This window comes from Belonocnema kinseyi, chromosome 9 (genome assembly GCF_010883055.1).
Source record: "Belonocnema kinseyi isolate 2016_QV_RU_SX_M_011 chromosome 9, B_treatae_v1, whole genome shotgun sequence".
NCBI lineage: Eukaryota > Metazoa > Arthropoda > Insecta > Hymenoptera > Cynipidae > Belonocnema > Belonocnema kinseyi.
Genome location: NC_046665.1, coordinates 7,045,941 through 7,057,554, shown reverse-complemented (window position 1 = coordinate 7,057,554; position 11,614 = coordinate 7,045,941). Strand labels below are relative to the sequence as shown.

General features: G+C 34.2%; 1 protein-coding gene across 4 annotated transcripts in view; it reads left to right on the top strand.

The window, feature by feature from the left end:
* Positions 1-11,614, top strand: part of LOC117180014 (DNA-(apurinic or apyrimidinic site) lyase) — a 144,338-nt gene that overhangs the window by 60,656 nt on the left and 72,068 nt on the right. For all 4 annotated transcript variants that reach the window (XM_033372293.1, XM_033372290.1, XM_033372291.1 and 1 more), the window contains one exon: positions 7,036-7,162. In XM_033372293.1, coding sequence (XP_033228184.1) covers positions 7,036-7,162 — 127 coding nt within the window. The remainder of the gene's footprint in view (positions 1-7,035; positions 7,163-11,614) is intronic.

The following is an 11,614-nucleotide window of genomic DNA, read 5'->3' as shown; positions in this document are numbered from 1 at the left end:
GAAAAGCGATTGACCAAGTGTATAGAGCTCCAAGGAGATTATGTTGAAAAATAAAAAAAAATTTAACCAAAAAAAATTGTTTTTATACTTCATTCTAAGGACATATTGAACTACCCTCGTATTTTGGTCCACTTTACCATTTATTACATTTTGATTCCTCCATCATTCCCCATCTTTTTATTGTCTTTCCATTTTCCAATTCCCTTCTTTATTCCTATTGTCCATATATGTGTGATTGCCCATGTTGCTTTTTTATTCTCTTTCTTGTATGAGCTTCATGATCTTTACTTATTTTCAAGGTATATCCCAAATAATTAAGCTCTTTCTCCTCTCTCCTTTTCTTAGCCGCATTTTTTTCTTCATTAAAATTCAACTTTTATCCATCCAAGTATATCTGTAAACCTGTAATTAAGTCCGCCATCTCTTTTTCATCCTCTGCCGTCAACTCTATGTCGTATACGTATGTCAGTGTATATATCTTTCCATTCGCTATTTTAAGTCATCCTCACTTTTTCTCCTTATTTCTTCTTCCAAGTCTGATATTAACATATGAAGTAAAAGCGCGCTCAGAGGATACCCTTCCCTCACTCATTTTACCAAACAGATATTATCTCCTACTTGTTCTCCTACATTTACCTTGCTTTAGTTTCTCAAAAAAATTTCAAAACTTTCTTTATTAATTTCTCTTGTATCCCGTTTTTCACCATAACTTTGTCTATCTTTCCTTGGTCTAATAAATCAAACGCCGCCTTTAATTCCAATTAAATTTCTATTACTGTCCCTTTTATTCCTTTCATTTACTAGTTTATTTATTTATTAATAGTTCAGAAAACATATGTCGTCAATCATCCTGATCCATTTTCTAAACAATATCTGATTTTCCCTCACCTCGTCGTCCATTGCCACATAATCAATCATGGTTCCCCTTTTTTCTCCTGAACGTGTATATTCTCCTTCCTCATATCCCTCTATATTTCAGTTTGGGATAAACCATCCTATCTTCTCTAGGTTCTTTAACAATTTCATTTTCTCCTCATTCTGTATATTGTCTTTGAATTTTCTTCCTCGCTCTCCATTCCCTTCCCTTTCTTCCATATCCTCTATTCACGCATTAAAATATCCTATTATCAGCCTAATCTCCAGTTTATTTTCTTTCATCAGTTTTCTCATCTCCGATTTCTCCTGCATATTCTACCTTTCACATAAACCCCCACTATCTTCACATCTCTCCTCTCATATTTATCTCATCTACTCTTAATCTTTGTTTTTGTTTATTCATTTATTTTATACATCCATTCCTTACCCCCCATCAAAATTGTTCCCATAGCTATGCCTTTTTTATTTTTTGGTTTGCATTTTAAACAAGCAATTTATAAACTCTTGGTTATCTTCCCCTTATTTATTTCCATCCCTTTTTCATCCAGCCACGTCTCTACCATTACTACTACATCCCGTTGTATCAAATTTTTCACAAACTTCTTATCCTTTCTTTCCAAGTATGCTATATTTTAGTAGCATATCCTCCAATTTTCCCTATTTTTGATAATAGATTGTATGCTTTCACGATGATTCATTTTGATAAAAGGAGATATTTCGGGTTTCACTCGTGTAAAAACTACGAATTGTTTGCCGACGTTTCGTGAACATTGCAGTTCACATCTTCAGGGTGACCTGATACGTCAGTTTTAGGTCAGCCCTGAAGATGTGAACTTCAATGTTCACGAAACGTCGGCAAACAATTCGTAGTTTTTAGACGAGTGAAACCCGAAATATCTCCTTCCCTATTTTTGTTTCTCGTATCTTTTGTCGTCATCTCAATCGCACCATACTCCTTTATCTATATCCTCCTATACTGAACCCATGTTCTTCCTCCTGTTTTTTTCTCTTCCGCTATTTTTATTAAATTATACTGTTTCTTCCTTTCTACCCATGTAAAATCATCCTCTCTTCTCTCAAAAGTTTCATTAACACCTTTTCCTTTGTCATCACTTCCCTCTTGTTTCCATTTCTTTAGTGTCACCAGTATTATTCTCTCCCCTCTTCGCTGTTCTTTTCCTAAACTTCTCACTTCCTTCAGCTCCTGCCCTGATAATCTAAGACCCTTTATCACTGTGTTTATCACTGTGGCGAACACTGTTTCCTCTCTCCCCTCTCTTCTTTTTGAGAAATGCCTCAATCCCACGATCTTCCCTCTCAATATTTGCATTTCTACCGTTTCCCTATACTTTCCCCTTGCCGACATTACTTTGTTCTCCCATTTTGTTTTACTGAAAACTTCCTGATCTAAATACCTTTTTTTCTTGTTGGTATTCGCTCCACTAGCCATGAATCCAATTTAAACGATCCCGCCCTTTATCATTCTATCTCAGTTTATCGTCGCGTCTACCAGCCTTGCCTTTTTCCCTCTGTACCCCACCCTGCTACAACCAACTCGGTCAATCTCTTAATATCTAAATCAATCTCTCACGAGCAAACTATTTTACACATTTCCACAATTAACTCACTTCAAATTTCACCATAAATATTAGTAAAACTCAGCATAAGAAAATCACCACTACCTCACTCTCATGCTTAAAACGGAAATCCTGTAAAATCAGTAATTAAACAGAAGTCCTGTAAAATTAGTAATTATAAATCAAGTATTCAAAACTAAACTTTGAACGTTACAATTTGAATTTTTTATTTAATTTATGAGTAGATCTTTTGAATTTATGAACAAAAAACTTTAGAAGCTTAACAATAATTATGAAAGGCTTCAAGAGGATATTTAAAAAGATTTCCAGAATTTCAAAAATCAATTGGGAAGACTTTAAGTAGTTTTAGCATGTAGATGATTCAAGAAGTTGATTTAAAATTTTGAAGCTATTTCTGGCTCCCTCTCCCCTTCCCATATAAATTCAAGTTGTTCACCATCTCCTGCTTCATTTAAAGCTATTCTGATCTTTTTAACCCAGTTTGATGGATTTTTATTTGTTAAATTCCTTATCTCCTCCTTGCGACATATCTTTGGAAGTCTTTCATCTCCCATGTTTAGAGCTTCAGTAAGATATTTAAAAGCTCTTTTTCTTTCCTCGATTTCAAGACTGAATCTGTCAAATTCCATCTTCCAGATATAATCTGGCGTTTTTTTATCCAAGCCCATTGCCATCTTTACGTACCTTCCTTGAGCCCTTTCCATCTCATCCTATTTTTCCCACCCCCAGACTTCTACCCCATACAGTCCTCCTGATTTAACTAGGATGTCCACTATGTATAGTTTCCTGCCCAAACCTCCTATTAATGCTCTTTTCAGGACTCCCCATGCCGCATTGGCTGCTTTTTTAAATTTTTCCTACCATTTTAACAACATGTGTTCCCTGCATCTTTCTTAATGTGAACCAATACCCCAAGTACTTAACATTCTCTACTACCTCTAATTTTTCTCTGCTTAGCTGCCATTTTTCTGTTGCATTCTTTCTCCTACCTCTATTTCTGAAGACCATAACATTTGATTTCTTGACGTTAACTTCCAATTTGTTTTCAACTACGTACCCTTCTAAAGATTTTAAGATTTGGTCAAGTCCTTCTGGGAAATCCGCCAAAATCGATAGATCATCTGCAAATTTGAGAACAAAAATCTTCTCTCTACCTATAAACGTTCCCCCCTAATTTTTCCTTTCCCAGATTATGTCCTTGTCATTTATAAGAATATTAAAAAGTGTGGGACTAAGCTGGCATTCTTGACTGACTCCCCTCCTTGTTTCAAAGCAATCTGTGACCCCTTCCTCCGTTATAACCTCATTTAATTTGACTCTATATATTTTCCATAATCATTTCTAGCATCCTACCTCTTATACCTAACTTGAATAATTTTTAAAAGAGAATTTCTTTGTCCACCATATCAAAAGCTTTTTTTAAAGCCGCGGAATGCAGCATAGAGTTTTCCACCTTCACTTTTTAGTTCATTATCAACAAGGCAGTTTAAGGCGAAGACGTGATCTCTAGTGGATCTCTTTTTTCTAAAGCCAGCTTGGCTCTCCTTGTATAGGCCCTTCATTTCCATCCACTCGCGAATCCTTTCGTCCAAAATTGCTGCTAAGATTTTTTATCCGGGGCCAAGCAAAGAAATTCCCCTATAATTACCCGTATCATCTTCCTCTCTAACTTTAAATATCGGAATTATTCCTCTTTTTCCCAGCCTTCCGCTATTTTGGCCGTTGTCCAGAATCCATTTATTATTTTCTGTAACTATAGAGACCATACTTTTGGTATTCCCTGAATAAATTTAATAGGGATCCTATCTTGTCCTAGAGCTTTCCCATCCTTCATTTTCTTAATACATTTTACCATTTCATCAAAAGTTATATCGCCATTAAGTTCGTCGTCTTTTTTTTCCACTGACATTTCCCACTTGTGCTTCTGCTGCAGAATCTTACCTTTTTTCATCGATCCTAACATTTTCTACTTCTTTTACTTCTTTTTCCACCTCTGACTCTATATCAGATCTAGTTTTGGCAAAGACAATTACTTTTTCTTTTCCTATCTCTAGTAGGTTGCCTCAAGCTTCTTCCACTTTTCCTCCCGTTTCTCCTTTCCCTTTTTTCGTACTATCTTTTAAGTTTTAAGTGTTACAAAACGTGATGAAAAAGGAAATATTAGTGTTGACTGTGTTAAGTATAAGGAAAGCCTTAAAGGCAATCTGACTGCCACAACCAATTTTAAAAATCAATTTTAGGTAAGAAAAATAACCATTGACTTATATATAATCTGTTAAGCTATAATTCACTGCTAACCTAAAAAATCCAATATTTTCATTCTCTTGAATAAAAATGAAATCTCAATATTTGAACACGAAGCATTTGAAAGTTTGATTAAAGATAATTGGTAATGCTCTGCAGTAATATAGTACAGTAACCAGATGTTATTATTATTATTTTGAATTCAGGACTAAGTAAGTAAACATTATATAATATATCTTATGTATTTAATTTTTAGGAATTCAGAAAATAAAGGCTCCTATCACAGTCATGATAGAAAAAATACAATCGAGCAAGTATGCATGTACTACCGCAGATATTTGGAGCAGCTCAAAAAGAAGTTATATGGGTATTACAGCACACTGGGTAAGAAGTATCAATAAGAGCAAAAATCTTTTGACGATTTTGAGTACTAATGTTTAATGGAAAATACGTTCTCAGATCAACAATGATTTTGAAAGAAAGGGTGTTGCATTAGTTTGTAGACGATTTAAATGAAGCCACACATATGATAAAATTACTGAATTGATCAATGAAATCCACAATTAATTTGTGGACAAAAAAACGAAAATAATGAAAACTGTTGTGGACAACGGATCAAACATAGTAAAAGCTTTCGCTAAATCAAGCGAACATAAAATTTGTGTTGAAGAATCAGGTAAATTAAATTTTATCAGAAATTCTGCTTTCAAACAATTCTTACTTATTTTTATTTTTGCTTTCAAATTTTATTAACAGATGATTTTCATTTTTCCAGCAATAATTGAACTAGATAAGGAAGAAGAGAAGGAAGTCAGTGATGACGATGAAGATGAAATGAAGTTGATTTCCATTTCGGATGTTCTTGAAAGCTGCGAAAGTGACTTTGATTCAGATTTACCAGATCACCAGCGTTCTAGTGGTCACACTTTAAACCTAACAGCTACTACAGACACTAAAAAATGCTTAGGAAACCAAAATCCTTAATATACAAGATTGCACCATTCGGCATTTCGGAAATGTTCTGCAATTTGGTATCTTACATCAAGATCGTCGAAGGTAGCAGAAACATACTTTGCTATCGACAAACTTCAGGGTACTAAGAACACGTTCTTTGGTGAACTGGTTCCTCAACTCTATGGGGCAAAAAAAAGTTGGAGTCTCTTTCAATAAAGCATCTAAAATTTTGTGGGCCCTTACAGAAAACTCTTCTTCAGAGCTTAGAAAAAAGGTTCTCTCAGTTCTATGCTCTGCTCCCAGAAGCAAATGATGCCATTTTAGCTACAATAACTCATCCTCATTTTAAACTCAAATGGGCTCTAAAATAAAAAAAGAGTGACTCTGAAACTACTGCTTTTTCAAGAAATGCACAGGTTTTATAATGAAAGTAAATGATCGTCCATCACTGGCATTACTAATGAGCCCAATGAAGACTTTCAAATCGATGAATATTATATGTTCGATCAATAAATGTCGACGACATCAGAGAGTGGTTCCGATGCTCCAAACACAAGTACAATCAAAAACAATTTAGAGTTGGAAGCATTACAGTATCTGCAGGAGGAAGAGGGAAGCTTCAGGTGCCTTAATCGCTATCCAGTCATTAAAGAACTTTTTTATGTGTTCAATACAACGCTTCCATCATCTGCTCCTGTCGAAATACATTAGTTATGCAGGCATGATTTTTCGCCCCAAAAAGAAAGTCAATGGAAGGCGCAATTTTTGAGAAGCAATTGTTGCCTAAAGCAATCATATTTGCAAAACATGTAATTAAAATCTGGCCTATCGGTGGTAAGTGGCTTCGGAGATCATTTTATAATGTTTTACGCATGTTCTTAATAAAATATTAAAAATCCATTTTGAATTTTTACTGGCCTATTTCAAATATATGTTTTGTATTTTGTATTTATATTTTGTATTTGTAAAATGTAAAACAGAAAGCCATCTTCCATTTTACATTTTAAGTGAATTTTATGAACCTATTTCTCATTTGATAATTTAAATACTTTTTGACAAACATTTTATCCAGCTTTGCCTAGAGACCTTGAACGTTAATCTTTCGAAAAAAATACAAATTCGACGAGTCTGCGACAGTATGCTACTAAGATCGCGACAATTTTCTCACAATCCTGACCCGCTCAAGCACCAAACCGGAAGTCCTGCGTCCTGCTTTTTAAGGATTTTTAAACTATTTAAAATGAAAATAATTGAACTTTTAAATTAAGAAGTGTTCGGTTGATAATAAAAATGACATCGTTTACCGATGTGGTACTCTTTGCAAGCTGGTCTCTATAAATCTTTTTGATTTTTTTGTCTGCAGAAAAATGGATTTGAATACATCAAAAAAGAAGATGCGGATATCATTGCACTTCAGGAGGTTAAGTGTGACAATGCTAAACTGCCAAATGAAGTGAAATTAGCGGAATACGAGCGTTTCTTTGTGGACAGTAAGTGTTTTGTGTATATATAGTTATATTACAGGCTGGGTCGAGAAAACCCGCCAAGGACAGGCATAAGTTGAAATAATTCTAGTGTTACTATGGGTAAGAGGGAGTGCAAATAAACACAATAGAGCCCGAAGACAATGACTTCTCTACATCCATTACTCTGCTGTTGAGGCAATGGCTCGTGTCAGCCTCTTTTCCATAGTAATTATAAATAATAAAAGTGTTTAATTAATAATGAAGTGAGACATGTGAACTGAGGAGTAAATGTGAATTTTGTTCTGTGACAATAACATTATGGAATGTCTGCTGAGTGACAAATACTATAAAATAGTAATAATATTCTGCGCTTCCAGTGGGCGAAGAGTGAATTGTGTTGAACGCTTATTTGCGGAAAAAGCTATGTTATGAATATATAGGATTACCATTGTTTTTTTCACAGATCGATCCTGGAAGAAATACATATCAGGAAATGCAGATGGAATTAGTGCATTTCGACTTAGTGTGTTTCAATAAACATTGTTTGAAAATCTTTATCTCTGGACCTTATCACAATACTGGGGATTGATCAGCCTAAAATTAATAATCTGAGTCATTCCGATGGTATAGGCGTATTAAACAGATATCTCTAAGCAACTTAACTTTCCCGGAGTTGAATTAATAAAATTTGTAAAGATTATTTTGATTTTAGAAAATGTTTTCTCCCGTCCTCATCTCAAAATTTGATTTGAACAACCATTAATTTAAATTAGAGACTCGCTGAGGATCGGAGTGTATCAGTAATAAATCTAGAAGAGAAATTTTAAGCCGATATTTTCATCCCAATTTTTTTTTTTAATTATTCTATTTTCGAACTTGCTATATCTGGATCTGATTTCCAAACTGGCATTTGATCAGCCCCTAAAATCAATTTTAAGTTATTTTGATGGTATCGGCGAACAAAAAAAAAATCTCGAAGCAATTTAACAAGTCCGAATTTTAATTATTAAAGTTTTTAGGAATATCTAAAATATCTAGGAATATCTTCTAAAATGTTTTCGCTGGATCTTATCTCAAAATTCAGTTTAATCAACCACTGAAATAAATTAAAGACTCGTTGAAGATAGGAGTGTATCACAACTAAATCTAGAAGAGACATTTTAAGCAGGAATTTTCATTCCAATTTTTAAACAATTATTTTCTTTTTGAAATTGATATATCTGGATCTGATTTCAAAACTGACATTTGGTCAGCCCTTAAAATCAATTTTCAGTAATTTGGATGGTATCGGTGTATAAAAAAATCTCGAAGCAATTTGTATAGCGGGGATTTTAATTAATAAAGTTTTTAGGGATTTTGTTATTTTCGAAAATGTTTTCACTGGACTTCATCCCAAAATTTGGATTGATCAACCACTAAAATAAATTAAAGACTCGTTGGTCATACGTTTGTATTACACGGAAAAAATTTATACGCAAAAAAGTCACGAACTAGTAGCTAGGTCTCGGATATAAGAAAAATTCAATGGACATTGATGTAATTTCGTAAATAATCTACGAATTTTGAGAAAGAATTGACGAACTCGATATGACAAATCTAAAACCGCTCATCACTTTTTTTCCCAAAAATAATTACAAAAATATTATGAGTGCTTGGGCAAAGTTTCACAGAGCAGTCACGAGTTTTCTCGACTAATCTGGGGACTAGGACGTAGGTTCGTCTTTACGTCGCCCGCACACACTCTCACCCACCCGTTTGGTGCGTATATGCACGAGTCTGTGTGGTATGGAATTCGTCGAATGATTGGCTAGAATTTTTATTGTACCTACATAGTACCTACATTGTACCTACACGCGTAGCCTTGATGGCTACGCGTGTTTACGCACTCATGGTTTATGTTTAGAAACTGTCGAGTTGGAAGTTTCAAATCCTCAGAGTTGTGTGAATTTATAAGTATAAATTAAATCGCACAAATAAAATTTTTCCCTTTTTATATTCAAGTCGAAGATTTTCAGGAACTGTTCGTAGGAAATTCTAACGTTTCGTAAAAAAGTTCTAATTTTATTCATACATTTTTCATAGACTTAAGGATTTAATGTTTGATTTTTTTATCTCGTATAAAAAAAAATCGAAACAATTTAACGAGCCCAAATTTTAATTAATAAAGTTTTTAGGAATTTTTTTATTTTTGAAAATTTTTTCTCTGGGCCTCATCTGAAAATTTGGTTTGATCAACTATTGAAATAAATTAGGGAATCGCTGAGGATGGCAGTGTGTCGGAAAGAAAAGTAGAAACGAAATTTTAGGTCGAAATTTTTATTCCAATTTTTTTTAGAAAGTACCCTATAATTATCTATTTTATCAGGTATAAAAATAAAATTCATATATTATTGGTATCTTATCAGAAAATAAAAATGTTTGAGTATAATTCAAAGGTACTCGAAATGTTATTTTAATGTATTTGTTTGAGGCCTCATTCAACTTTAAATTATGCTGTTAGAAATGAAGACACGAATTGTGTAAAATTTTTTCAGATGTTATCTTTTCAATTGAGGTTTGTCTTATATTTATTATCGATTGATCAAACGAAATTTTTAGATGACGTCCAGAGAAAACATTTTCTAAAATAAAAAGCCATAAGAAGTTTATTAATTAAAATTTGGGCTCGTTAAATTGCTTCAAGATTTTTTGTGATACATCGATACCATCAAAATTAGCTAAAATTGATTTAAGGTCTAATAAAATGTCAATTTGGAAATCAGATCAAGATATAGCAATTTCGAAAATAGAATAATTTAAAAACAACATTGGGATCAAAATTCCACCCTAAAATTTCTCTTCTATATTCATTCCTAATACACTCCTATCCTCAGCGAGTCTCTAATTTATTTCAGTGGTTCATGAAACCGAATTTTAAGATGAGGTCCAGAGAAAACATTTTCGAAAATAAAAAAATCCTTAAAAACTTTATTCATTAAAATCCCGGCTAGACAAATTGCTTCGAGGTTTTTTTTGATACACCTATACGATCAAAATGACTTAAAATTTGATTTAGGGGTTGATCAAATGCCAGTTTGGAAATCAGATCCAAATATATCAATTTCGAAACTAAAATGATTTTAAAAAAATTGGAATCAAAATTCCTGCTTTATATTTCTCTTTTAGATTTAATACTGATACACTCTTATCCTCAGCGACTCAGTCTCACTTCATTATTAATTAAACACTTTCATTACTTGTAATTACTTTGTAACATAACCTATATTATTTTGACACTTGTATCCATTTGAAGTTTCGAACGCAACCATGGAAACTATGATAAACTTGATCCGAAGATGCACGGACTTGACCGAATGGCCGATTCGGATGCAACTTTAAAGGGCTACGTACATTCAATTTGTAAATTTTTTGTTTTGTTGTGTTGGTATACTCGTCACGATCATATGTTCACAGTTTTGACTACATAGCTCGTGTTGTTTTTCTGGCAGAGGCGTAAAAGGTTAGAAGGGTTTGGTGTGCTCGGCGATTTTCTTTTTTCGAAAAAAATGGAGCAAAGAGTTTGCATTAAATTTTGTGTGAAAAATGGAATCCAGAGCTCTAAAACTCTTGAAATGTTGACAGTTGCATACGGTGAGTCTACTCTGAGTAAGAAAAATGTGTATTAGTCGTACAAGCTATTCCAAGACGGCCGAGAGGATGTCGAAGACGAACCCCGCCCTGGACGTGCCAGCATGTCAACAACAGATGAAAGCGTTCAAGAAGTGGAAGAAATGGTGTTGAAAAATCGTCGAATTGCCATCAGAGAAGTTGCTGAAGATGTTGAGAGGCGATACGGAAAAAACGTCCGAAACTTTGGAAAAACAATTCGTGGCTGTTGCATCACGATAATGTTTCCCATTCATCGTTGCTTGTGAAAGATTTTCTGACCAAAACAGCACCACAGTCAGGCCTCAGCCTCCATATTCACCGGATTTGGCCCCCAGTGACTTTTCTTTTCCCAGAACTGAAGAGACCCATGAAAGGACATTGATTTTCAACGATAGAGGAGATAAAAACTGCATCGCTGAAAGAACGAAATGATTATCAGAAGTGCTTCAATGATTGGAAAAAGCGTTGGCACAAGTGTATTATATCTGAGGGGGATTACTTTGAAGGGGACAACATAAATATTGAGGAATAGATGAATATTTTTTGAGAAAACCATAAAGTCACCTTATTTTTTGAACACACCTCGTATATATATGTGTCTATACATAATTAAAAATTTGTCATAAGGACAACCGCAGGATATCGCCAGGAGCGGGTGCTAATCTGAAAAATTGCACTCGCTTCCAGCGAAATCGCGGTGAAATTTCAGCCACAACCACGTCTCACACCGTGAGATAGGTGGTTACAGTCTGTAAAGGAATCAATACGACGATCCAGCAAAAGCCTCGTGCACCCTAAGAACACGGAGCGACCCAAGGACAACCGCCT